General features: G+C 53.1%; 2 protein-coding genes across 2 annotated transcripts in view; one reads left to right on the forward strand and one right to left on the reverse strand.

Annotated features, from left to right (window-relative positions):
* Positions 1-21,551, forward strand: part of ds (dachsous cadherin-related 1) — a 66,868-nt gene that overhangs the window by 34,052 nt on the left and 11,265 nt on the right. Inside the window, exons 6-13 of the mRNA XM_025304184.1 lie at positions 4,740-5,018; positions 6,319-6,542; positions 7,159-7,825; positions 7,925-8,275; positions 11,173-11,499; positions 11,767-12,241; positions 15,354-16,308; positions 16,689-16,974. Of these exons, the coding sequence (XP_025159969.1) occupies positions 4,740-5,018; positions 6,319-6,542; positions 7,159-7,825; positions 7,925-8,275; positions 11,173-11,499; positions 11,767-12,241; positions 15,354-16,308; positions 16,689-16,974 (3,564 nt within the window). The remainder of the gene's footprint in view (positions 1-4,739; positions 5,019-6,318; positions 6,543-7,158; positions 7,826-7,924; positions 8,276-11,172; positions 11,500-11,766; positions 12,242-15,353; positions 16,309-16,688; positions 16,975-21,551) is intronic.
* Positions 16,591-19,096, reverse strand: LOC105188611 (deoxynucleoside kinase-like). Its single transcript, XM_025304187.1, has 5 exons — positions 18,995-19,096; positions 18,597-18,907; positions 18,127-18,323; positions 17,614-17,863; positions 16,591-17,354 (listed from the first exon to the last, which is right to left on the reverse strand). The coding sequence occupies exons 3-5, from the start codon at positions 18,292-18,294 to the stop codon at positions 17,077-17,079; spliced, it is 696 nt and encodes a 231-aa protein (XP_025159972.1). The 5' UTR covers positions 18,295-18,323; positions 18,597-18,907; positions 18,995-19,096; the 3' UTR covers positions 16,591-17,076.

Below are 21,551 nucleotides of genomic sequence, written 5' to 3' on the forward strand. Positions count from 1 at the left end.
TTATATTTCCTCCCTCTTTGCCGGAACGCCATCTCACGAGCGTAATTGTACTCTCGCGTCTCAGCGCGGTCTCTTTTATTTCTGACAGATATTCAATCTCATATATCAGCCTAACGCTTAGTCGATCTGCCGGTTGTGTTATCCTCTTTTCGTTCTCACTTCGTGCTAACTTCTATCCTTAACTCGCGCGTCCTCGCTCGCAGCTAGTGCGGCGGCCGGCACATTTACTTCCTGTTTAAGACAGGTTCTCGCGAGCCGCCAAATAAAAATCGAACGTTAGCCTGCGCTCTAGCTTCTTATTAATTCTCCGAGTGTGAATCGTCGACGTGATATTCCACTCCCTTTAGCTTGTCCCTTCGTGTTGCCTTCGTGATGATGCCGCGGCCGCGGAGCAGGCGTTACGGGATCGCGGAAGGATCGATTTAGGAGCGAGAAGCAGAAAGAGGACGTTACGGGCCGAGCGGGAAAAAAGAAAGAGGGAGACTATTAATTTTCTAAATGGCTCCCCGGCCGTCAGCACGTGTAATTTACGCGTTGCTCTTGCGTCAAGCCCGCGACCCTTTGCGCTGCGCCATTGTTGAGCGCGTTTCGTAAGCGATGAAGAAGTTTCTCACACTCCGTGTATCCCGCGTTCGTTGCTGTTGCTGACTGTTTCGAAAGTCTTTGGAAATATCATATGCTCTCCCTCTCTCTCTCTCTCTCTCTCTCTCTCTCTCTCTCTCTCCATTATTTCGAGCGCACGCTAGCAGCAACCTGGTTTTACAAATATACACGGAGGAAAAAGATCGGTTAGGAATCGACGTGACGACATGCGAAGCAAACCCGCGCACTTCGCCCGAAGAGGAGGAAACGGAATTTCTGCTTCTCAGAATTGAATTCGATCTATAAGAAGCAGAAAGCCCGTTTCCTCGAGAGATCGCTCGAAGCGTTCGACCGCATCTTTTCTCTCCGCGCGACAGCCAAGTTTCGCGAGGCGCGATAGAGCGCTACTCGATAGGAGCGATTCGCTTGATTAACGCGGGGGTAATGAGGATCCGCGGCGGAAAGAGAGACAGAATACCGTTCTCTTCGGGATCCCCCGATAGCTTATTTTATACTTGCAGCAGTGTGTACGCGCTCCTCGGTGGGTATTAAAATATAATCCGGTAAGAGTGGTGCTTTCGCATCGTCGGCGTGTAACGAATCATCAGGAACGGGCCCGGGGCTCGTCACACGCCGCGAAACGCACACGTATGCCTTCGCGCGTATGCAATGTACGCGGTTTGATTGGCATGCGACACGGGAGTATTTGTGTACACGCCGGTTCGTGGCCGGGGCCCGGGTCTCTATCTGCCTCTCTCTCTCTCTCTCTCCTCTCTCTCTCTCTCTCTCTCTCTCTCTCTCTCTCTCTTCGTTTCGTATCCGCCGGGCTGCCTGTTTGCAGAGGTGGGACTTCTCGAGTCATCCCGACGCGCCGGGATGGAGGCAAGGCAAGATGAAGAAAAAAAAAAAAGAGAGAGAAAAAGAAAAGAGAGAAAAAAGAGCGAAAAAAGACGAGGGATAACGACGACGGGTGGGGGCGATCGCGCTGCCGGAAGTATCAGCTGTCTTGTCGTACGAGTACTTCTATATTAATCCCGCAGCACACAGTGCGACTGCACATTGTCCGGTCAACGGACCGGGCGCGGAGTGAGTTGAAATTTCGCTCGGCCATTGTCCTTCGATCGGCTCTAACCGCGAGATCTCCCATTGAGAAAACCCTCGAGCGGTCTCTCTCCGCTCTTTCCCGCCGCCGCCGCCGCCGCCGCGCCGCCGCGTAGGTTGCCCGTTGCTCGCTTAATGGCGCCCTTTTCTCCATTCATCCAATTAAGGGGGGGAGGGGGCCTCGCGTGAGTGCGTGCGTGCGGTTTACAAAGTTGAGAGATCGTCCGGCCGTGATTTATGGAAGTGCACCTTTGTCCGATGGAACGCCGATGAAATGTACGTAAAGGAACGTTCGATTGTGTCAGCGGACGGCCGGCAGGGATCAGGGCCGCGCCCGACGCGATACCGGATGCGATTACGGCCGCCGAACGCCGACGCTCGACGCCTCGACAGAGACGTCCACGCGCCTTCCCGGTGCGGTGTGTGTTCTGCTGTTGTTTCGCGGAGAATGTCAAAGTCGCATTCCCGCCGCTACTTCTTCCTCGCCTCTCTCTCTCTCTCTCTCTCTCTCTCTCTCTCTCTCTCTCTCTCTCTCTCTCTCTCTCTCTCTCTCTCTCTCTCTCTCTCTCTCTCTCTCTCTCTCTTTCTCTCTCCCTCCCTCCCTCCCTCCCTCTTATTCTCCGTCGTGACGCGACGCGACGCGACGTGGCGCCTTCGCAGCCCACGTTCGTGCGTGGAATCCACGCACGCCTCATACATTGCAATTCGTTACGATATGCGCTCGCTCGCTCGCTCGCTTGCGCGCGCGCGCGCGCGTGCGATATGGCCGATTACATCGCGACCCGAGGAATTCCCGTGACCCAGCAGCCGTCCGCCGAGCTCACCTATCGATCGGACGGCAGTTAGCGCGTGCACGTGCCATCCTCGCGCGGCCACGTGGCTCTCGTCCACCATGAGCGAGCAGGGATACGGTTATTTCAGGCACGCGGTAGCGCGGCCTTCCACCGGGCGAAACGCTCGCCGGCCGCCATCTCATCTCCGCGAGGTGATCTTGGAGATCTCCGTCGAGGAGGACGCGCGACGCTCGATAATTCCGCGTCCTACCGTGTATCCGGAACAGCCCTCCGCCGTGATGGATGACGATTAGAGTCAATTTATATTCTAATCAGGCGCACGCCGCAAAAACACACCGCTGCCGGAGATGCCGCATTATTCAGCCATATATTTTCCGACGGCGAGCACGCTAAGTGACGTTTCCCACAGTTTTCCTATGCGTCGATAATTTGGTGTACGCGCTCGCGCGCGGTTCTGCATCGACGATCAAATTAAAGATAAGCTTGCTCGGCTAGTCCGCAACTCGATTGCAAAGCGGCCGAGCAGGTTCCGCCGTTGCCGTTCGATCTAATCCTCCTCGGCCGGGATTCCTGCCGTTGCGTCGGCTCGCGCTCGGCCTGTCGTTTCGTCGAACGGCTGTTTGATTTTCGAGAAACCGGCGCGCGGACCTCCCTCGCGTCCCTCGTCCTGCTCGTCGTCACCCGGAGAGAACCTGGAGGGTCGCCGGCCTTCGCCTAGGCACCGACGGTCGCCGATGCGATCGCCGCGGATGGATTTCCAAATATTGGTAGAAGCACGCCAGAAGACTGAAAGAGCGGCCGTTCCTACGGACGAGTCGCATGACGGCGAGCTCGGTCCCACGGCTAACACGAGAAACGCATTAGCACGCGTCCTACGATATACTTCTTATTGTTCCGCGATGATATCCTTCGATGCGCCGCGCCGCGCCGCGCCGCGGCGGACCGTGCCGGCGCGTTTGCATGTCCCTCGTCGATCGTTTGTCTTGTCGGCGCGACGAGGAGCACGACGTCGCCGGGGCCGCGCCATGCCGCTTCGCTCCACGTGCTGGACGCCGGTATGGCCGTGCGAGACCCTCGGAGACTAGGTACGTCGAGAATCCGTGGAGGCACGCGGCTTCGTCTGGCCTGTCGCGCGAACACCGATACAGGTCGCCTCGGGTCCATCGTACGAATTATTATCTCGATCCCTCGCTGGATCTTGGAATAGTTCCGCCGGGGCTTTCTCTTTTCTTCTCCCTCTCCCTCTCTCTCTCTCTCTCTCTCTCTCTCTCTCTCTCTCTCTCTCTCTCTCTCTCTCTCTCTCTCTCTCTCTCTCTCTCTCTCTCTCTCTCTCTCTCTCTCTCTCTCTCTCTCTCTCTCTCTCTCTCCCCCTCTCGCGGTTAGCTGCTCGGGTTAATTACCCATTAATGCGCCGACCGGTCGGCGAAGGAGCGGGACAGGTCGCTCCGTGTGACTCCACCTTTTCCCTCTTTCCTACCGAGGCCAGCTTTCGCCTTGCCGTCTCTTCCTCATTTTCTTATTCGCTCCTTCGTTCTCTCCCTCGTCCCGGCCCCTTCTTCGGCCTCTTGCGCTCCTCTTCGTCGTCCTACCTCCTACCCTCGATCGTGACTACTCCGCGCGATACGTAATTACGGCGGAGCTCGTTACACGCGCGACTACGTACGCTCCTGGTACAATTATTATATGCGAGGAGGAGAGCGGAAACGAAAAACACAAAACTCCGCCGCGCGCGGCGGCGGCAAGGCGCGACCGAGCAATACGAGCGCCGCGGTTCTTACGTGCGTACGCGAGCGACGATTATCCAATTAACCGTTCCCCGACGAGGGAAATTGATAAGGTCGCTCTAGCCGTCCGCGATTCACGGGACGTCGGCCGCTCGTACGTAGTCGATTTTATGCGAACGAACGTATGCGCGCGTAAGAGTAAGCGCGCGTACGCGCGCTGCTCCTCTCCGTCCTCCGCCGCAATCGCGATCTCGATTGGTCGCCGGAGTTGCAGACAGCTCGCGCGCGCGCGTAAAATTCATCAGACGCAAATACAAGTCTTCAAGCGTTCTCTAATATCGAGACGGGCTAGCACGGCGCTTTTTGTCGCGCGCTCGTAAATATCCCCGCGGCGTCCGCTAATAGACGCGGCCGAGAGCCGCGGGCAATTGCTAATAGATCGTTAATAATTCGCTATGCCCGCCGCAGCGCGGCAGCGTCGAAGCGCAATGAAAATTAATTGTCCCTCTCTTTGCCTTCGCTCTCGACGACTCTCTAGGCAAGATCACCACGCGCGAGCCGCTCGATCGCGAGACCAAGGAGGTGCACGAGCTGGTGCTGGAGGCGCGCGATCAGGGAACACCGTCCAGGGCGACTAGAGTGCCTATGAAGGTCACCGTGTTGGACGTCAACGACAACTCGCCCGAGATCGTCGATCCTCAGAGGGATGTTGTCAGCGTCAGGGAGGAGCAACCGCCCGGCACGGAGGTCGCCAGGGTGCGGGCGCTGGACACGGATTTCGGTGAAAACGCCTCGGTGACCTACAGCATCCTGAAAGGTAGGAATTTCAGTCCTCAAGTGTTCGTTTCGGTCTGAAAGCTCCGCACTTGTAGACTTGTCATTCAAGGTGTAAAGAATATAAAAACAATATATAAAAGTATGAAAGATACGAAGGTATAAAAAATACAATGTATAATTGAAGGCAAGATGTACCTTGCCCTGTGACGCGTTATCTTCGTTCAGTCCTCTCCAATGAGCCAATCGAGCCAGACGAATAATCGAGTGGCGCGGGTTATTTTTTCGCTGTTTCGAATTTTGAATCTGCATTTATTGTCTATCCGAAAAATCGAACGGAGCGGAGACTATCCGAAGCGGCATTGAAATTCTGATAGGAACGTTGTATTTTTCAGAGTTGTTGCGCAACGGCGATTCGATCTTCTTTTGTTCACGGAGCACGCCCGGCTCTCGTTGCGATTAGTTGCTCGCACGTGACTAATCGGTTACGCGCCGCTCGACCAACGAAGCGACTCGCGCCTTCGCCTCAGATATGATTATGTGTCCGTGTGTGTAGATAGGATCCGAGCAAGAAAATATATAAATTATAATTAGTTATACACGCGCAGCGCTTCCACTTGCGCTCGCGCGGCTTCGTTACGGCGCTTGCTGAGAGACGGGAATAATAGAGAAATAGCGCGCGAAACTACTTACGCCCCGGGGATTAGACGACGAAGCGGGCTTTTTTCTCGCCGAGGCTCCCTCGGGCCTCGTGAAAGAGCGAGGAAGGGCTTTTCGAGAGGGGCCTTAATAGCCCCGCGGCAATTACTGAAACAATTATGCACGGTCTTAAAAGCGGCCGCGTGCGCGTTTTTGCCGGGGACGACGCACCGCCTATGGCGAACGTAAATGCGCGAGCGTTTCATTAGGGCGAGCGCGCGCGCGCGCTTACGATCGCCCTTACGTCGGATTTTCCCAATCGCGTGTAGGGACGCAGGCGGGCGCGAGACGGCGAAAAATGTCTTGAGCGCGCGAGATTAAATCTGAACATCGCTCGCTCTCGTGCTCTCGCGCTCGCGCCCGCGAGTACTGTTACAGCGTCGGGGAGTTTGCGATGTACCTCTCTCTCCGTTCATGTCAGGCTTTTCATTTCGCGGTATCGCGGCGCCTATTTCGCGCATACACGTTTCTCCTTCTTCAGGGTCAACGGCACGAATACCGTGCGCGCGCGCGCGCGCGAGTGATTTTTCCGCGACGGAACGAGTCTCGCAACAACGAGATCGTCCGCGCGCCGCTGAATTCGTCCGTTCGACTCGTCGGCGGGCACTTTCGATCGGTCACTTGATTCCGTCTTTTCCCTCCAGACCGAGACTCGGACGGCTACAATGTCTTCACCATCGACCCGATCACCGGTATGATCAGGACCAAGGCCGTGCTCGACCACGAGGAACGCAACGTGTATCGGGTGTCCGTAAAGGCGACCGACGCCGGACATCCGCCGCGACACAGCGTTCGCGCGTTTCGGGTCGAAGTCTTGGCGCTCGCGGACAACCGGCCGACCTTCACCAGCAGCAGTCTTACCTTTAACGTGAGTATCGTTAACCCCGCCAACCGGTAGGATTCATTTACGCGTCGATTCGTCTCCGGCTGCGCTGGGCGCCATCGGCGCGCTCCACCTTACCCTCTCGCGCAATCATTCACTCGCGACATGTTACATTTTGCGATATTCACGCGATCGCGCCCGACATCCGTTGGCCGCGCGAAGGCGTGCTGTCGTCGCCTTCGCGCGCGTTTCCTGCAGGTGTCCGGCAGGACCGAGCTGCAAATTTCACGGGGGATTGAAATCTCGTTCGTCATCGATTTTCAAACGATGTTGATATTTCAAACGTCCGCGTTTCCCTCGCGTTGGTTAAGAAAAATGCACATTCTCGAGAAATTGATGACCAACACCGGGTAGAACTACCGACGAACAATGTTTATTTATTTCTCGTAGTTTTGTTCCGGTAAGCAGTAAAATATATCGTTGTTTAAAATTGAGTAATTTTTGCAAGAAATTACAAACTGGCCATTTTTTATCACTTGCCGGTTCTAGTGCGTGAATATTGCTCAATTATTACTTAATAACCGTGATGCTTTAACGCACACGGGATAAAGTGGGTTTCTAATGAAGAAGAATAAACAATACGCTTCTCACGCGCATTTAGGTACGCGAAGATGCGAGTATCGGGCACGCGGTGGGCTCAGTGTCGGGGGCGGGTCCCGCAGGTCGCGTGGCCTTCACCTTGGACTCGTTGACGCCGATCAGCGAGTTTCCAGCTTTCGACGTCGACCGTAGCTCAGGTCAGCTGGTGGTCGCGCATTCCCTCGACCGCGAGAACGTGAGCGAATACCACCTGGAGATCCGTGCGTTGGACACGACCTCGATCGGGAATCCTCAGAGCATCGCCGTCTCCGTGAAAATCATAATCGAGGACGCGAACGACAATCCGCCGAGATGGCCGCAGGATCCGATAACCGTTCGCGTGTCCGAAAGAGCGGCGATTGGGTCGACCATCTACAACCTTACGGCCAGCGACCTGGACAGCGGTTTGAATGGCGAACTGCGATACGGCCTCGTGGCTGAGTTCCCGTCGACGTGCAGCTTCGCCGTGGACTCCCTGACGGGCGCCTTGACATTAGCCAAGTCACTCGACAGGGAGGAAAGAGCGGAGTACACCTTGATCCTGAAGGCGTCGGATCGGGCGCCACCGGGCGAGCAATTGGCTTCCACGGTGACCGCGAGGATCATCGTGCTCGATCAGAACGACAACGATCCCGTCTTCGTTGCTCCAGAATCCACCAAGATAGCCGTCGCGTCGAACCTTCAACCTGGTGAGTGTCGCGTTTGCGAATGAATCGCGCGACGAAGTCGTACGCGTGCGAACGACAGTCGCTCGTAATCCTCGTAATCCTTCATCGTCGTGCCCTCAGGTGCCAGTCTGGTGAGAGTCGTCGCCGTGGACAAGGACTCGGGCGACAACGGTCAAGTGTCGTACGTGATCAGCTCGGGCAACGAGGAAGGGCGATTCTCCGTGGGCTACGAGTCGGGAATCGTGAGCCTGGAGAAGCCCATCGCGAGGCCCATGGATCTCGAGATCACCGCCAGCGACCACGGATCGCCACCTCGCAAGACCGTGTTGAAGCTAAGCCTGACCCCGTCGACGACGCGTGTAAGCGGGCCGCCCCGGCTGCTACTGCCCAACCCTGTCATCAGGATCTCGGAAAATCTGAAGGTCGGAGCGGTGGTGCTGAACGTAGCGGGACCAGCGGTCGCCGATCAAGGTAAGAAAGAAAGAGGAGACTCCCTCTCTCGCTTCCTTCCGCTTCATGCGGTCGCCCCGCGAGTTCCCACCGTTCCACGTCTCAGGCGAATTAACGAGACTCGTCGAGCTTTTATCTCACGCGCGACCGTAATCGTCCGCTCGGCCGCAGAGACAGGCAGAAGTCGCTGCCGCCGGGTGCGGATCGCGCAGGTTTCCCGATTTACGGCTCGCTCGAATGAAGCGACGTGAACGCGTGTTCGCGGCGTATAATGCCGCGCCACGTCGGCAAAGCGAGCAACACGGCCGAAACTTATCGATGCCGAGGCGTGTAACAAGAACGCGCGGGAGGACCAAAAACGGAGGCTCCTTTTAGGTACTCCGGACGCGTCCTTATTGTTTCGGCGGTGCGCGCGCGCACATAAAGTCCCCGGCGGTGCAGAAGGGGCTGTCAATTTAGCGGCGTTGTAGGGCGCGCGCCGCTGAAATTACAATCCGCTATCTCTCGTCCCTCTCCTCGACTATCTCCCTCGCGCTCCCTCCTGACGCTCGCGATATTTCGACCTCCTCCCTCCCACCCTCCCTCCCACCCCCCCCTCTCTCTCTCTCTCTCTCTCTCTCTCTCTCTTTCTCTCTCTCTTCCCGTGCCCGTTCTTCTCAGTGGTGTGGATAGTACGCGTCGGAGAGTACACACCACCACCACCTACACATCACACGCAAACTGTGCGCGCGCGCGCGCGCGCGAGGGCGAACATAATCGCGAGGCCGGACCGCGGCGGATACTCTCGCCGCGGCTAATAGGAAAGCCCTGCTACGAAAATACCTCGAATAATTGCCTTGAATCCGGCCGGTACCGAGCATTATAGTAAATTCAGCGAAATGACTCGCGCGGCTCGGCTCGGGCTCTCCCCCTCCTCTCCCCCTCCCCCCCCTCTCTCTCTCTCTCTCTCTCTCTCTCTGCCTCTCTCGGGGTCGTCGGCAACGCGTTCCATCCGTGTGTAAGGCCCCGACACGGAATACCCCGCTGCGGCGGAGCCCCGTTCGTCTCTCTCGTCTCCTCTCTTCTCCTCTCCTCTCGCACGTACGCGCCTTCTCAGTCTCGCCTTAAAAAGTCGAAGAACCGAGGTCGCGGCAGCCGAGAAAATTCCGACGTCGCGGATCTCGCCGAAACGCGTCATCCCGGGTCATCCGGCGCCGTTTCGCTCGCGGAAAACGCGATAACAAGCCTCCGAGAGCGCGAGCTCATTCGCGCCTTATTTACGGCGAAGATCGCTCGCGCTCTTCAAATCTCTTCTCCATCGCGCGAGGTTCCTCTCGCAACGTCGCTAATTATCGTCGCGGGAGTTTGGCGAGTGTCCGTAGGAGTCGCGTCGCGTGCAATTTATAGCGAACTCGCGAGGAAAAGCTTTTCGCCGCGCGGCCGTTTCGAGGGAACGAGCGAGAGACGTGAGAGAGAAAGAGAGAGGAGTCCCTCTCGACGGCGAGAAACACGCAACGCAGGCGTGCATAAATATGAGTCGCTCGTTCCGGGGATATTGATCGGACGACGTGATCATGTCGCTCGCGTATTTATACCGACGCCCGACGAGATTTTTCATCGCGCCGGGCAATCGGTCGGCTCGCGATAAGCGAGAAGTCAATCGCCGCCCGAAGTGTGAGAGCACGTCCCGAGTGCGCACGGGATTCCTCAACGTGTTTACGTGCCTGAATGTGTGCGTACTACCTTCATGAACGCGCGCGCGCGTGAAAGTCGCGTATATATACATTTCGCGCATCATTTCTCCTCGCGCCGAAGATCCGCATACCTGCCGGCCCAACGCGGCGCGGCGCGGCGCGGCGCGGCGCGGCGCGGCGATCCGATCGCTCCGAGCCGGCTGACGAACAGTTAAGCCGCGCGGTAGTCGCGGTAAACTAGCCGCCGAAGCCGACAACACGATGTATCTCTGGTTTTGCGCTTATCTATCGCGTCGCCCGTGTATCAGACGAGCGCATTAGCGCGCCGGGTGCGCCAAAGGGGAGACTACCGCGTCTTCTGGGATCCCGAGGGACGAGCTGTGCGCGCGCGCGCACAGGAGAGCTCGCGCAAAGTGTACAAGCGGCTGAGGGCGAGGGGCAGGGAGCATCAGAGAGGACGAGGCGAAACAATGGCCGCGTATATCATCGTGCCGGCGCGGCGGCCTGCCGCGGTACGCATAGGCAAATCACCGCCTCCACCAACACCGACGCCGCGTCATACACACCACCGTGTGCACGCCGCGTGTGCACGCGTGTGTACACACGCGGTGTCGCCGGGACTGCTCGCTTGAAACACGACGGAAGGTGGTCGCGGCGCTACGCACATGTGCGGACGTTCCGTGAGCAACGCGCGCGCGCGCGCGCGTACGCTAAACCCGAGTCGCGAGTCGCTTTGTGCTCTAAGCCCGCTAAAAATCCGGCGAGCACGGGCGCTAAGCGCTGGAATTCGAGAATCGAATGCATTAAATGGCTTACCAGCCCGGCTCCGGCCGGGCATTGAAGTCACCGCGCTCTGGTCGGGCATTCAAGTCACCGGATCGCGCGGCGCCGCCGCGCGAAATATGATATACGCGCTCGGCCGGCGGGGACGCGCGGGGGGATGTAATCGAGGCTGGAGTGAAATGATCGACACTGGAGACGATCTTGTGTTTTGCGCGCGAGATAGAAAATTGATGAAAGAATGTTCTTATTTTATTTACCTCGGCCGCGTGTATTTAGAGAGGTACGTGTATGGGATGAATATAGATTTTTTGGCTGCGCAAAGAGCACTGCAAGTCGACGGGAATGATAATCGACGTGGAACGGCTGACGATGGCCGAGAGAAAGAAGCAGAGGAGCAACTCTGTAAAAGTTGCACGGAGTTATATAGCGTGCAGGATGAATTTGCTTTATTCCGTTGCGCAGGGAACGTCACCTTCACCATACCAGCCGACATAGCCTCGAACAAGTTCGCAATAGCTCCTAGCGGTCTAGTCACTCTACGAGGCTCCCTGGATCGTGAGAAAGTCGCGCGTTACTCCGTTTCGATCTTAGCGAGGTCGAGCAAGCTGCTGGACATCACCACCCTGGAAGTAATCGTGATAGATGAGAACGACAACAGTCCGGAATTCCGACCGAATTCCTGCTACACTCTCGCTGTGCCGGAAAATCAGGAGATCTTCGGGATTCACACCGTGGCCGCGAGCGATCTTGACGAGGGCAACAACGGGGAGATCTCTTACAGTATCATAGGTGAGTCAGCCGTCGAGTGCAGTTATAGAGAGTGTGCGACTGGATAGAATTTCTCGCTCTTGGAACTGAATTTAATTCGTAATAGGCAGAAATGCTGTCTTCTTTTGATAAAACGCGTTCGGTTCCTTCATTGTCGCATCAGTTCGAGCAATCTTCGTCTATTTCACACAATTATGTGGAAAAAAAATTCGAGGTGATTTGTGAGAAGATTTTCCTTCACAAATCTTCGTGGTATTTATATCTGATATTTCTGGCTGTCGATTCCAGGTGGTAACATCGGCTCCAAGTTCACGTTGGAGCCATCGAGCGGCATGTTGTCGATGTTCAGTCTGGACCGCGAGACTATATCCAAGTACGTCCTGACAATTTCCGCCAAGGACAAAGGAAGACCCAGTCTAGAAGCGCACTGCAATCTCACCGTGATCGTTTTGGACGTCAACGACAACGCGCCGACCTTCCTGCAGGATCAATACGCCGAGTCTCACTCGCGCGGCAACTCGCAGAGCTTGGAGTACGGTCTGTCGAACGGTGGTTTCCAATCGTCCAACTATCCAGCCAACTACCATCTCGCCAAGTACGTGACAACCATTTCGGAGGACGTTGCGCCGGACTCGAGCGTGATGACCGTGAGGGCGACGGATCCAGACCAAGGTGAAAACGGGAAGATCACGTACGCCATCGCCGAGGAGACGAGCTGGCTCTTCAGGGTCGATAACCTGACCGGTGTCATCACTACCGCCGGGTGAGTGCACGTTCTGTCGCTTGCCTCTTCTTCTTTTTTCTTATATGCGTTTCCTCTTTTACCTCCTCTTTCTATCGCTCTATCGCTTCCTCCTCTCCCTGACCTCCTCTCTTGTCCCGATTTCCTCTTTCTCTCTCTCTCTCCCCCTCCCCCCCCTCTCTCTCTCTCGCTCGCTCGCTCGCTCTTCTATCGCATGCGAGTCTCGCTTCGCGATCTCGGCTAGCAGCCGACTAATTTCATCCTGGCGTTAATTACCGCGACCTTTATTGCACATCCGATTAGGATCACCCAGGGGGATATTACGCCGGTAGTATAACGTCGTAAAGCGGGAAGTAGAGACACGCACGTATGGGAGGGCACGGTGACTCGTTCGCATCGTAAAAAAAAAAGATACTCGACGCTCGAGGGCGGCGAGGGAGGAAGGAGCTTCGTCGACGGACTAGGAACGTCGTAAAATTATAAAGTCAGTCGATGCGCTTCACGAACGACGCACTATGGCCGATTAAACGATTCCGTATGCATAACCCGTCGGCACAACCCGCGATACTCCTCCATCCCTTTTCTCCGTCTCTTTCTTTCTCTCTCTCTCTCTCTCTCTCTCTCTCTTTCTCTCTTTCTCTTTCTCTCTTTCTCTTCCTCTCTTTCTCTTCCTCTCTTTCTCTTCCTCTCTTTCGTTCGTCGCTCTTTCGCTCCTCTCCGTGTCTCTTCGTCCGTTCGTCCCTCTCGGCCTGTGTGTGTCTCTTATGATTACGTGCGCAATAAACTGATATCTCGGGACGTCGTTAAGGCGAAGACTTTCCGCGTGGCTTCCGTCCATCCCTCCAAACAGCAAGGTTGTGGTTCGTTAATTAATGGACAGTTTCGCTGCAGGCTGCCGCGAACCTTGATCCCAGCGGAGCGCGCGCAACCGCTGATCGTTAACCGCTCGATACGGTCTTGGCCGGTGCACCACAAGCGCAGGAAAAGCCGAACGCTAATTGCGCGCGAGAGTGAGCGTGCGAGCGCGAACTCGACGGAATCGAATTCAATTTCGAGCCCTTATATATGAAACATTAAGCTTTACGAGCGGGATCGTTATACGGATGCGGCATCACCGCGGCGACTAGAGACACTCGCCTTCCCGTATCGTCGTCTTCATCATCGTCATCGTCCTCGTCGCCGCCCGGCGTGTTCTCGCGCGACGCGACGTGACAGCGTTATTTCGATAAATCACTTCCACGCCACGGGAATATATAATTTGTCCAGTCGCATTCATCTGCCGCGACGGGGTCGCCGTATAAACCCGCACGATCGACGCACCGCCCAGCGCATCCTTCGCGGTTGATTCGCGCGATTCGCGCTTTAATCCCCGCCGCAATTAGATCTCGCTACCAATCTTGCTTCACGACTGCGGCCGTACTTCGCCCGATCGTGACTGTTTACTCGCGCTTTTTTGCCATGCCGCTGCCTCCGACCTTTGTCACTTCTGCTCTCGTCCGCCGAGACGCCGTCGCGTCGCGTTTATAACGTACGAACGCAGAAAGGTGGGCCGCCGAGTCGTGCGAAGGGCCGAGGAGCCCTCCGCTGCTGCACGGAGAGGTGGCGGAGAGTGTCGGTAGTCGTGAGAAGGAGTGCAGAGGCGCATACTTTAGCGCCGCGACAGCCGTGTGTCATTTCAGCGAGACGCCATGTGGCATTTCAATGCATTATTTCAGCCGGCAAAATGCCTGATATGCAAAACCAGATCTCGCTCCGGCCGCTCTTTCGCCGCGCGTGTCTTTCTCCCGCCTTCTCTCCTCTCTCTCTCTCTCTCTCTCTCTCTCTCTCTCTCTCTCTCTCTCTCTCTCTCTCTCTCTCTCTCTCTCTCTCTCTCTCTCTCTCTCTCTCTCTCTCTCTCTCTCTCTCTCTCTCTCTCTCTCTCTCTCTCTCGCTCTCTCTCTCTCTCTCTCTCTCCTCTCTCTCTCTCTCTCTCTCTCTCTCGCTCTCTCTCTCTGTCTCTCCCTCGCTCGCTACGACGCATGTGATCGTTCCTCTTGCTCTCCTTCTTCCTTGCTCCCTCTGTTTTTGGTATCTTCCTCCTTCGATCGGTAGCCGCGGACCCGGCTTTCGTGTCGCGTTGTTGCTGTTGCTCTCACTGCAACGGTCGTCTCTGTTACCTTTGGGAGCCAGCCGCGGCATCCCGGCACGGCGGAGAGGTATACGGAACATTTTTCCCTCTTTCACTGCTGGACCACCCGGTAGATACAGCACGCGGGTCAAACGAGGACCAGTTCTCGTTAGAACGACTCGATAAATAGCGCGAACCGGTGGCAAGGACGTCGAGATGGTACCCGGGGATGACGTGTCAACGCCGATCTCGTAGAGATAATTGGAGTGCGAATCATTCTCATCGGCGGACTTGGTCCTTCACATAGTACGACGCAGCTATATTTGCTTCATACAAAAGCCCCACATATACATTTCACTCGTCTGTTCACACAGTCGACGACTGGCGAGAGAAATCTCTTCATTTCTTCAGGAGACGCGCGGTTTTTCGTCGAGGCGCTTGTTGCGACACAATCGATTTTTCTGCTGAGACGCGACACGCAAGGAGACTCGAGAGCGAACTCTAATCCGCAGTCAGCAGCAAATTTGCGGCAAAAGATAACCGCGGAACGGCTCGAATCGGGCAATCGCGCAATCGCAAATCAGCGTATCGGACTCTACCGTGCACTACCGGCGTTCGATCATTATCCCACGCTTATTAAGAGTTATTGCGAGAGTCATGCCGTATCACGAAGGCGCTCCGCTCTGCGGGGAACTTTTCTTCTTTACGTTTACGTAACTTTGTAACAATATTGTTTTAATCTCCGCGATTTCCAACCCGGTGAACGTCGATGGTCTTCGGGTATTCCCCGCGATTTTCGCCGCTCGAATCGTTCGTTGGGCGTTCTATAAATATAATTGTTGCTCTTATCGTGTGTCCGTGATCGAAGAATTGCGATGCTGACCTAACCGTGCCGGAGACGAGCGATCTTAGGAGGAAATTCTAAGAAGGGCGATCCATTTCTCTTTTGCAATATCTTTTTCTCAGATGCGCGTCTCAATAGTCAGCTTGCAGCAAGTAACCCTCGTCTCTTCTTGTTCGATATAGTTCACTGGACCGCGAACGGCAAAGCAGCTACACCTTCCTCGTGGTCGCCATGGATAGCGGCAAGTACGACGCGAAGAACACCTCGATACCCGTTGAGATTAACATCAGCGACGTGAACGATAACGCGCCAGTGTTCACGAAGTATCCCTTTCGTATGGACGTGTCCACCGCCACGCTGCCGGGCCAGAACATCCTGCGGGTCTCGGCCCACGACGCCGACGAGGGTGCCAACGGGGAGGTCCTGTACTCGTTCTTGCACGAGGTGGAAAAACCGAAGTTTCGGATCCACCCTACTACCGGCATGATAACGGCGACTCTGTCGTTATCGCAGGACAACGGCAAGGTCTACCACCTGGAGGTGTTGGCCAGAGACAAAGGGAACCCGCCGCAGACTGCCAAAGGTCTGATCGAGCTGCATATCGGCGACCGCTTGTCGGATCTGGCACCGACCCTCAAGTTCCAGAACGACACGTACAACGTCATCGTTCAGGAGAACGCAGCGGTTGGAACGGAGATCGTCCAGATCATCGCGGTACGCACCGACGGTAGGAGGCAGCAAGTCTCATACTCGATCGCGTCGGGAAACAACTTCGGTACCTTCGCGATCAACGAAGATACCGGCCTGCTGCGCGTAAACGAACCCACTAGACTGGACGCGGAACTCTGGAACGATTTAACGGTGAATCCCTGCAACGAGCTGCCGGCCGACACGGGACGCACGAGTAACTCGTGGGGCAGATCTTTGCAAGGCCAGCAGCCGAAGGAGGAGCCCAGGGAGAGCTCGAGGCACACTCTCAACGTGGTGGCTAGAACGGTGGGCCCGGATGTCCTCGAGGCGTACGTCAAGGTGATCGTCAGGGTGTCCGATGTCAACGATAACCCGCCGATCTTCACGCAAACGCAATACTCGGCCACTGTGCTCGAGGGAAATGCCAAGGGAGACTTCGTTGTCAAGGTAAGGGAATCTTACGAACTCGCCAACGCCACGTCGCGCTTCTGTTTATAGCATCGAACGCGGCAACGTTTCGCGATTAGTATTCTCGTGTTGAGATTTTCAATGTCGATAAAAGGCACAAATAATTTCTCAAATCAGCCTCAAAACTCCCAATTAATCTATTAACTTTGTGAAAAAAGGTAACTCGTTGCAAAATTAGAGAAAGGGAGAAAGTGAGACCGTGAGAATGTAAGAAAAAGAATGTTACAGTCAGACAAGCAGAATATATAAAAGTCTATTTTTATCTAACGTTAAAGTGTAGGTATAAAAATAAATAATTACAATAATCTATAAAAAGTGTACCGGATACACAACTGTATCACCTATATTCTCTGTTGCAGCTTTCAGCAAGTGACGCTGATCAAGGGATGAACAGCCGGATCCTGTATCATATAGTGGATGGCAATCCGGACAATGCCTTTACTATAAACCCGCCATATAGCGGAATCGTACAGACTAATATAGTCCTCGATCGTGAGATTCGCGAAAAATACAGGCTGACCATCATCGCGACTGATCAAGGAAACCCTCAATTAACCGGTACGACTGCATTGAGCATACGAGTGATCGACATCAACGACAATCAGCCAACTTTCCCGGAACACAATGCCATCTCAGTCTCAGAGGGTGAGTCATAAATTTACTTTAATATTAGTTTCAACACGGTAAAACGTAAAACAATTTTGATCCTAACCATTATGTCTTTTTTCTTATCTATTTACATCGTCTTTATTGAGTGACTATTCTGGTGTCTGGTATGCTATCAATCTTTCCTTTAAGTATCCAATCTTTGCATTTCTCAAATTGCGGCACCATTTCTTCGAGACTCTTGTCACCGTCTAAGATCATGACTGGCGCCGGTAAAGAGAATAAGGTTTGTCTGTACAGCCAGTCCTCGTGAATCTCGTGGATCTGTCTCAAATACTCTAACGGCACGGATTCCTCTTCTTTCCGTGCGCGTGCTTGCATTCTTTGGTACACGACTTCTGGCGTTGTCCTTAGATACACTATATTGCAAAGCAAAATGTAATAAAAATATATCAGAGAAAAAAGGTATAAGTTATGTATTGAAATCTTTTGAAATGATTCAACAGACTGATACAACGTGACAGTATCTTTAAAAATTCATCTGAGTGTTTTCAAATAGACAATTTAGATTCTTATGAAGCAATCAAATGAAATCGTTATATGACATACTGCTGATTATAACAATCGCTTAAGAATCCTTCTTGTTAAATCACATAATGAAATATTTCATATATTTACCTATCAAGTCTGTTTTAATATTAGCATTTCTTATGCTCCAATTGTACCAGTTTTCTGAAACTGCAGCTTCCACATTGGATATTATATTTGTACGTTTCATATTCTCTAAGAAGCACTTTGTACTAAATACTGATCTTTCCATTACCTTGTAAGGCGTTGGCGTTGGCATGGTATGTAACTCTAACCTCGTTACTTGAGCATAAGATTGAAACAAGAATGAGTACCTTTTCGGTTCCTTGTACAGAAGATCCTGAAAGTATCGTCACAGTCAGTTGAATCTTGCAATTTGTATTTTTTTAATTTATCCGCCAGCATGAGCGTTAATGATCTTTATGACTAATTATTATGGATTAGAGTTGGTTGATACAAGTCAATAATTTAATTAGGGGATTGACTGATACAACAATAAACACGCACAAAAATATCATTCTTTAATTATATTGGATTATTTAGGGTCTAGATATGCATCAACTACAAGCATCCATGATATATCTATAAACAATAGAATCTCACCAATAAATTGACTCCCTCCAAGTCGCACCATAAGTGTACAGGTTCTGGAAGAATCGTGGCACTCTTAAATTTCTGAAACTGCTGAAGAAACGTTGTTTTGCCACTTCCAATGTTGCCTTCAATGCAGATCGTAAATGGATTTTTGTAGAGTTTCTGCAGCGAAGCCATTTTTTCAGTGCAGGTGCGCCAAGTCCTTCCTAAAACAATGCATTGCTCTTATGTTAAGCTAGCTGCACAAGATATTTAATTCGAATTTTACTTCGCCACAAAACTTCATTATTTCAACAAAACTGACAGTCTCAAGTTGTATTCTCCAGAGATTGCAATCAATTGAACATTCCAGGTTATACTTTGATCACATAATGAAGCTACACTTTTGTAGCAATTATTCGTTCACTTGATGCGCTCGCTCAAGAATAAATAAAGAATAAACAATGAAGAATCTGAATATCCCAAATCGAATAGCGCACCTATGACAGTTATTTTGACCAAGTGCGATGACCAGGTCCACCTGATGTCGATGTACCGATTAAGTGTGGATAATTTTTTCGTCGCGTCGCTTCTTATATTCACTGTTATATTATTCGTTACAAAAACTCCTCGAGCAACGTATCTTGTAGGTGCGACCAATGTCAACACACTGCGGTAACCAGCATGCTGGCTACATACGCACACAGACAGTGCTTTCCCGCCAAAAGCACACAACGCCACGACGCCACTGTTGTCTCATTGATTTCGGTGTAGACGGTGTTCAAGTTATACTCCCGTATCGTACTTAATGCTTAAACAATACAAAATTGTTGATTGCCATTAATTCACTTGCCAACGTTTAGTTTAATGTTGCGTGAATGATTCTTCGTTCTCGTACTTATAATTAGTCGACCCTTTGGAGTATTCGTCGGAAAATAAAGTGCAGTTGGAGCCACGACTCGAGCATTGGACAGGTGCCGCGTCGTCAAAATGGAAGACCTTTCCGTCACGTGTTCGGTTCTTTCAGGTCTTAAAAGGCACAGTCGGTCGTACGCTTGCGCCGCGATATAGCCAGCGGGAAAATCAAATGTCCAGAGCGGCGGACTGTGAAGGGAAAAGCTGCAAGATGTATGCGGACAATTCAGTGAAATAATGTCTCAGTCATATTTCAAACGAAACATACTCAGCCGTGACGCAAATTCATTAAATCCAATACAGATGACGAATATTCGATTGCTCTTCCACTTGAGGGTTACGTCAACTTTGCGTTTATTAAGTTGCCGAAGATAATGTTACGATATCGAATTACTTTCACTCGATCGTTCAGCGCCTATCCTTTATATTCCTCTCTCGTTATCGAGTTCCGCTGCACGATCTCACGAGTAACGAGTAGCTGCTTAAGATACTCGGTATCGACGGCAATATCGAGTATCAGGCGAGTATCGGCGAGCATTCAAGATCCTCTTTTGCAGCCGGGTCATCGCGGAATGACGTTACGATCGCTGACTACCCCGACTTTACGGTAACATGAATTGCTCATCTGCTACAGCTTTATCCGCTATCGGAGCCGCGCGGCCACATTGTATTACAATGTGGAATGGCTAGGAGCTCGTTAGGACACTCGCGCTGTCGGCGACAGTAGCATCACGCGGTATCTATGATAATCCTGTCGGCAATACTGGCTCTCGGGTTTCATCCGCGATGACGATAGCTCGAGTTTCATCCTGGCCGTCGGCTCGCGAATCTCTCCCTCGAAATTCAACGGGCTTTATGACGGGTTCACTCTTACCAAGGTCATCCACGTGCGGCGGCAGAAAAAGCCGTGGCGCAGCTACGCGTCGCAATGCGTCGGGCGAGCTCTCGTGCAACTATACGGAAGGAGTCCCGGAGAGAGAGAGAGAGAGAGAGAGAGAGAGAGAGAGAGAATTCTATTTAAAAAAAATAAATTAATTAAACACATGAAAAGTATAGAGATTCCATTCTGTATGCAAAAGCACACGCGAGTCGAAAGGTTGCATTGGCCCTTTCGACAAAAGACGAATATAACACTCGTATTTATAATAAAATTTTTGTACACGATGCAGAAGGTATATTTAGAATAATATATAGTAGAGCATTTCTCTCTCTTTCTTTCTCGCTCGTTCTCTTCTTGCTCGTCTCTCTCTTTCCCTCTCTCTCCTTCTCGCTAAGAGGAATACGGATAAACGGTGGCGCGAGAAGAGGAATCGATGAAGAACGCGTAAGCAAGAGTAGGCAGTGGAAGAGAGGCACGAGCACGCTGAGAGGGCGGGAACGCATTCTACTCTCCAAGTATAAAGTTAAGTGGCAAAGGATTTATGCCGGCATTAAAGTCCAACTGTTCGGAACAATCTGCATAACTTAGGCGAGGCTGCCGAGGCGCGCGTTCGGTGGCTCGGACTGTTCTCTCTCTCTCTCTCTTTCTCTCTCTCTCTCTCTCTCTCTTCCTCTCTCTGTCCTCTCTCCTTCCCTCTCCCTCTCTCTTCCACTTCTCGGAGCCCCGACACATGGGCCCTCTTCCTCCGGCCTTTCTCGCCACCATATTGTTCCCCATTGACAGATACGATTCAATGGAACCGGCGCGGGGGACCGAGGTGGCCGCGAGTTTGACGTACAAGCGCCAACCTCGCGCTACCATCTCTCGAGGCGCAGAAAAAGAAGGCCCAGAGTCCCGCGAGTCCCTTTCGATCGCCATCGGTGGGCAGCTAGTCAGCGAAGATGACGCGACGAAAGAGGGACGGTGATCGAGTAAGTTCAACCGCATCATCGAATAACGAAGACCGTGCGGTTTCGATGATACCTCGAACGGGCCGTTTTCTTCTCGCAGCCTCGCTTCTTCCTGTCGAATGGAATTCCCAATAGCAAACAGGTGGCGAGTCACGCACGTTCTAGCAATCGTTCGGGGAACGTGAGGGATATAATAGGAGACTCTCTCTCTCTCTCTCTCCCCCCTCTCTCTCTCTCTCTCTCTCTCCCTCTCTCTCTCTCTCTCTCTCTCTCTCTCTCTCTCTCTCTCTCTCTCTCTTTCTCTCCCTTTCTCCTCTGTCCCTTTATTACGCTCGCGTTTTTGTCTCGTCCCTTTCTTTGCCTACCCCCTCCACCCCCACTCCGTTCTCTACCTACCATTGCTACCGCTACTGCTGTTGCCGTAGTTGCTGCTGCGACTGCCACCGTTGCATCTTTCTTCTTCTTGTTCTTCCGAGAACGCTCGACACGAAGATACGTACGTAGGCACGTACTCGCTCGCCAATGGCGTAATGCGAAATTACCATCTAATTTGTATCGCCGTAAAAGTCTCCGGCCACGGCGCAATTCGTTCGCAATGTGATGCGCGATGCCGCGCAGCGGCCGACCGGCGAAATTTATTTAACCCTCTGCCTAAGAAGTAGCTCGTCGCGGTGTCCTCTCGGCCTCTCGACGAGCTTCGGCGAGCGTCG

This window comes from Harpegnathos saltator, unplaced genomic scaffold (genome assembly GCF_003227715.2).
Source record: "Harpegnathos saltator strain DR-91 unplaced genomic scaffold, Hsal_v8.6 scaffold594, whole genome shotgun sequence".
NCBI lineage: Eukaryota > Metazoa > Arthropoda > Insecta > Hymenoptera > Formicidae > Harpegnathos > Harpegnathos saltator.

Coding starts and splice junctions, on each gene's coding strand:
- LOC105188611 (XM_025304187.1), bottom strand. CDS start 18,294: ATGGCTTCGCTGCAGAAACTCTACAAAAATCCATTTACGATCTGCATT. Junction 17,864..18,126: donor TGGAGGGAGTCAATTTATTG/GTGAGATTCTAT, acceptor CGATACTTTCAG/GATCTTCTGTACAAGGAACC. Junction 17,355..17,613: donor TATTAAAACAGACTTGATAG/GTAAATATATGA, acceptor TTTGCAATATAG/TGTATCTAAGGACAACGCCA.